This window comes from Phoca vitulina, unplaced genomic scaffold, assembly GCF_004348235.1.
Source record: "Phoca vitulina isolate PV1807 unplaced genomic scaffold, GSC_HSeal_1.0 scaffold32, whole genome shotgun sequence".
NCBI classification, from domain to species: domain Eukaryota; kingdom Metazoa; phylum Chordata; class Mammalia; order Carnivora; family Phocidae; genus Phoca; species Phoca vitulina.
Window position 1 is genome coordinate 18,738,722 of NW_022589735.1, and position 5,787 is coordinate 18,744,508.

General features: G+C 44.9%; 1 protein-coding gene and 1 non-coding gene across 2 annotated transcripts in view; both read right to left on the reverse strand.

Annotated features, from left to right (window-relative positions):
- HSD17B4 (hydroxysteroid 17-beta dehydrogenase 4) overlaps positions 1-4,955 on the reverse strand; it is a 90,021-nt gene extending 85,066 nt beyond the window's left edge. The window contains exon 1 of the mRNA XM_032425135.1: positions 4,753-4,955. Coding sequence (XP_032281026.1) covers positions 4,753-4,810 — 58 coding nt within the window. The 5' untranslated portion in view covers positions 4,811-4,955. The remainder of the gene's footprint in view (positions 1-4,752) is intronic.
- TRNAM-CAU lies at positions 256-328 on the reverse strand. The gene has a single exon. It is a non-coding gene; the product is annotated as a tRNA-Met (tRNA).
- Positions 4,956-5,787: the final 832 nt, after the last annotated feature.

Consider the following 5,787-nt stretch of genomic DNA (forward strand, 5'->3'; position numbering starts at 1 on the left):
TGTGTAGTGCCAACTTCTTGATCGAGCTCCCTCTTGATCTAGCTCCAGCTAGCAGCTTCCCTCTCTAGACCCTTGGTATCCAGGGGCTGTTTGGGCTGCAGCAGTTCCAACAGCTGCCTCCGAGGGACGAGGTCCCCTACTGAACCAGTTCCAACTATTCCAGAAGTCACTGCAAGACGAAGTGGAAAGACCCAACTGCCTGTGGTGGTTTATCTATTTTTTAATTTTTAATTTTATTTTTTTAAGTAGGCTCCATGCCCAACATGGGGCTTGAGCTCACGACCCTGAGATTATGAGTCACATGCTCTACCAACTGAGCCAGCCAGGCACCCCCCAAATACATGTACTAAATCCTTTCCTGCTTCAAATATCTACTGATTTCTATATCCTGTACTGAACCTTGCCTACACAGTTACCAAATACAAAAAATATTTAGTTCTGACTCAAAGGTACAAGGTGCAAATTTGTTATCCAAAATATATACATATACTTATATAGGTTTTAGAAGCATAGAATATCTCAGGAAGAATATATAAGAAACTAGCAATTAAGAGGCTACCTCTGGGGAACAGAACTGTGTGACTAGCAACCAAGAGTGGAAGGCTTACTTTTGTATTTTTTTTTTAATTTTTTTTTAAGATTTTATTTATTTATTTGATAGAGACAGAGACAGCAAGAGCAGGAACACAAGCAGCGGGAGTGGGAGAGGGAGAAGCAGGCTTCCCCTCGAGGAGGGAGCCTGATGTGAGACTCGATCCCAGGACCCTAGGATCATGACCTGAGCCGAAGGCAGACGCTTAACGACTGAGCCACCCAGGCGCCCTTTATATTATTTAAATCGCTTTAACATGAATACATTTTTTTAATTTAAATTACCTGATAAATTTAATTAGTAGTTTAAATTTAATTTAAATTGATAAAGCATACAAATAACAAACTGAGATCACTAAAGTATCAGACTCTTCTAAAAAGAACCCGAAATATAAAGTTATCCAAAACTGAAAGATATCACCAAATAATTTATTTTAGAAGTTAATTCACTTTGAATGGATAAGAGAGACTTTAGCCGATGCCTTGGTGGCTGTCTGTTAAGTGTCTGCCTTCTGCGGGTCATGATCCCAGGGTCCTAGGATGGAGCCCCGCATCGGGCTCCCTGCTCAGCGGGGAGTCTGCTTCTCCCTCTGCCTCTGTCTCTCCTTGCTTGTGCTCTCTCTCTCTCTCTCTCTGACAAATAAATTAAAAAAAAAAAAAGTCTTTAGCCAATACAAATAACTCAAGTCTTCTCATATCTTATCAGATCAAGGCTGAAGCACGTGTTCTAAACATTGTGTTTTTAAGGAAATCAAACGCTTATGACCAGAAATCCCAGAATGCAAAATTAATGGTAACACAGTAGAAAATCATCAGATGAAAGGAATGGGGTGGGTCTCCGGTAGAGAAAGTGACCTAATTTAATCAGAGAATTGTCTCAACTTAAAATCAAGTTATATAGTTCTCTCAAAAGATAATGTCAGTGATGTTCCTTTATCATCAAGGCCCATATAAACTATACATAAATCTGCAAATAAAAAGTGACAGTCTCTTTTCTTTTCCCTCCAACACCACTAATTCATTAGCAGATTAGGAAGGGTCCTTGCATGTTTTAATATTGTGTTTAAATAAACATTATTTAAATACTTTATGTCCATTAGTCCGCCTCCCTAATTAAACTAGAAGGTCCTTGATGGGTGAGATTGAATATGTCACTCTTTTGCCTTTCCCACAACACCCAGCACAGCTTTAGAGTCAAACGCACAAAAAATTAAATCCAAGAGCCTCCATTTTGTCATAATCTCTTAATTCTCCCACACCTTTTTTTTTTAAGATTTTATTTTATTTATTTATTCATGAGAGACAGAGAGAGAGAGAGAAAGAGAGGCAGAGGGAGAAGCAGGCTCCCCGCTGAGCAGGAAGCCCAATGCGGAACTCGGTCCCAGGACCCTGGGATCATGACCTGAGCCGAAGGCAGATGCTTAACCATCTGAGCCAACTAGGCGCCCTCCCACACCTTCTTAATTCTCCTAATTCTCACCCACACCTAAATCCATTGCCAATCACCCTTCCTCCTCCATTTCTCTCTCTCTTTTATTTGACCTTAATTTCTTTAGCACTGTCAAATCTCAATTGATTCTTAACTCAGACTGCTCATTCAGGGTTAGGTGGTTTACACTCTAAAGTTAACAACAAAGCCCCTGAAAATAGCTTCCTAGACTATTTCCCTTTCCAGCTTTACCAACTGAAGGAATTCAAATGACTTCAACATCTCCCCTGTGACTTCAGAATCTCCAGCTACTCACACACTCTCACTAGCTCCAGATCCAACATCTGCTGTCTCAGAACCATCTGAAATCCAAAATGGCTGGACTTCCTTCCTTCTTCCATGGCCCAAATCCTCCACTCTCAAGTTACATCCCCCACAACCACTTTAGTCAATCAATAAATGGCTATTATACCCTGTTATTCCCCTGTAATACCACCAATCACGGCAAAATACTCCAGTCGAAGTACAGTGCTTGGCTTGATGAGCAGAGAATTGTCTGGACAATTCTATAACTCTCCTTCCAGGTCTCCCATTAAACTAATCTATATTTCAAGCTAAACAACAGCATCTAAATAGGGCAGATAGATTTCTGTTTTTTTAAAAGATTTTATTTATTGATTTGAGAGACAGAGCACAAGCAGGGGGAGCGGCAAGCAGAGGGAGAGGGAGAAGCAGGCTCCCCACTGAGCAGGGAGTCCGACGCGGGACTTGATCCCAGGACCCTGGGATCATGACCTGAGCCAAAAGCAGACCTTAACCGACGGAGCCACCCAGGCGCCGATATATTTCTCTTTATCTGTAGAATAGGAGTGGGTTGGAGTCAGACTAATTCTCAGACACAGGCCCAGCAGGCATGCACGGACACCCTCCTGGGACGTTCATCACTGCCTCAGTTCTATGGGTATGAATCTCTAAATGAGAAACCCAAGGCCTCAAGGACAACAGTCTCCCTTATAGGACTGCAACTTGACCTCTGTCTCCCTTCCTCAATGATGACCTAGGACAGTCTCAACTTCACTACAAAATTATATTTCTCCCTCAGATCGACAAGAGCTAAGCTACCGTACCATAATCCAGGCAAAGGAAAGTCTGCAGGGCTCTATAAACAGGAGGTCCTAAGTCCATAATTGTCTACTCACAGCTCATTAATGATTCATAAAATCAATTTAGTACATTGCAATGTGCATTTACTTAATGAAATAGAAAATTTTAGAGTGCACTTCATTTACTATGTATCATGTCATGAATGGTGTATGGGTGTCCTGGGTCATGGTGCAAAATGTATTTCATACTGTCAATCACTCACTGTTTAAACAGGCTTAAAACACCGAGTGCATCATTTAATTATTTCCATCAAAAGTAAAGTGTAAACAAAATGTTTTCCAGGGGCACCTGGATGGCTCAGTTGGTTACGCAACCAACTCTTGATCTCAGCTCAGGTCTCAGTTTCAGGGTCATCAGTTCAAGCTCCGCGTTGGGCTCCATGCTGGGCATGGAGCCTACTTTAAAAAACAAAACAAAAAAAGTTTTCCAAAAACATATGATCATTTTAGGATGACTATAGCTATGAGTATAAAATTCTTGGCCACCAATTAATACTAAAAGCACCTTCTGAAAGGTGGCATTAGAATCCATTCTATCAATGCAGATGTAGCTACAAATGGATTAACAGAATTCCACTGTTGTGACTTTTAATACACAATTTAAATTAATTACACTTTAGGTCTATTCTAGATATAAGGTACCACCAGTGGGAATCAAAGGCAAGGAAGGTCAAGATCCCAACACTTGGGGGTTAGAGAGATCACCTGCTGGTGGGAAATAGCGAAAAATCGCACTGTAGAGCATCACCATGGGGATGAGCGGTTTTCATTTTTTTTTCTCCTTCAAGAATAGGGTTATTTCACATAACAAATCTCCATTTTGTTTCTCCTGAAACCTAGAAGATCTGGCGCACTTCAGAAATATGTCTGCTCCCCAGTTCCTACTGTCCCTACCCCACCCTAGCACCTGCCTGACTCCCGGAGGCATTTTGAATTTACAACTCGCACCAAGACTCCAGTCAGTCCAGTACAGTGCTTGGCTTGATAAGCATACAAACTCCAAGGAGAAGGCTCTTATCAGATCCCCTCTCTAAAGAAGAACCTCTCAAGAACTTAAAACCATCCGAAAGAGGAAGAGAAACGCTGCACGGCTGACTTTTCAAAGGCAAGGGGCTGACACCCCTACTCCTCTGGGGGTGATTCCCGCCGCGCACGGGTCTCTGAGGTCTAGTCTCCTTGGCAGAGGCCTAAGACAGGCAAGAAGAGAGGCGATCGAGCATCAGTGAGAACTTTTATCGAGTCCCGCCAACCACAGCCCGGCCCGGCCTCTCTCTTGCAGGACCCGGGGCCTCGGGGAGCTGCACGGGACTATGTGACTCAACGCTGGCCAGGCCCCCCTCTCCCTCCTCGGCAGAGTGGGCGCCTCGAACACTGCCGTTACCCGTCCTCCCACCCTGCCCACCGGACCACTGGCTGGTTCTCCAGGCCGCCTCTCCTCGCCGCCCCACGCTGCCCGCAGCCCCGCCGCTGGGTCTGCAGCTGCGGCTGCGCGCGTATCCCGGGACGAGAAGGGGGGCTCCGGGCGCAAGAGCTAGGCCGGCGTCCGCCCTCCGGCCTTCGCGTGCTCACCTCCCCCCGCGCCGGTGACCAGGACCACCCGCCCGTCGAATCGCAGGGGCGAGGCCATGAGTCCAGCCTGCTGCGACAGACACACACACAAGCCGGACAGCTGCAGCTCGCACTGCGAGACACGGAGGAAAGGGTGATTGGAGGTGAGGGGATGGGAGTGACCTGCGAGTTTCAGGGAAGGAAAAGGACGCCGCAATCTTCCATGTGCGCCTGCGCAGGAATCCCTTGGAACTCTGGGAAATGTAGTCCAGGGTGCTTCCAGGGGCTAGGAGAGCCTCCTCAAGAGGTTTGACTTCAAAGGGCCACTTTCGCTGTTAGAAGTAATGGGATCCTCTAGGACCTGTGTGGTAAATGGCTGACACGGCCCCAAGCGTACATCCATTCTCCCATCATTTTGTCATTCATTCAACAAGTGTTTTCTGGACTTAGACGCTAGCCTAGAGAAATAGGAGGCAGCCCTTATCCTCAAATAGCTTTCAGACATAAACCCCAAAGGAAAAAAGGCACCCTTTACCAATGGGTAAAGATGTCTTAGAATGTAATCCATGAATCTCGTGCATGAAAATCATCCAAGAACTGTCAAAAACAGAGAGTCCTGAACCCTCACCCTGATCTCCCAAAGTAGAATCTCTGGGGCCCAAAGGAAAAAAAAAGCTTTTAACAAGTGCTTCTAAATGATCTTTGCTTCTGAATATTGAGAAAGGTCATATGTTGTAATTCATTCATTTAACATTTATTAAGCATCTATGGGTAGTAGGCACAAGTTTCCAGATGAATAAGTTCCTCCAGAGCTATTCAAAGTTATTAAAGGTAAACCTTTCATAACAGTGCATCATGATTAAACCATGATAAATCTGCACAGGTCTGCTAATAGTGATGTGGAGAAAAAAGGGAAAAGAAATGTAGAAAAATTAAATCTCCCGGGCGCCTGGGTGGCTCAGTCATTAAGCGTCTGGGATCGAGCCCCGCATCGGGCTCCCTGCTCAGCGGGAAACCTGCTTCTCCCTCTCCCGCTCCCCCTGCTTGTGCTCCTGC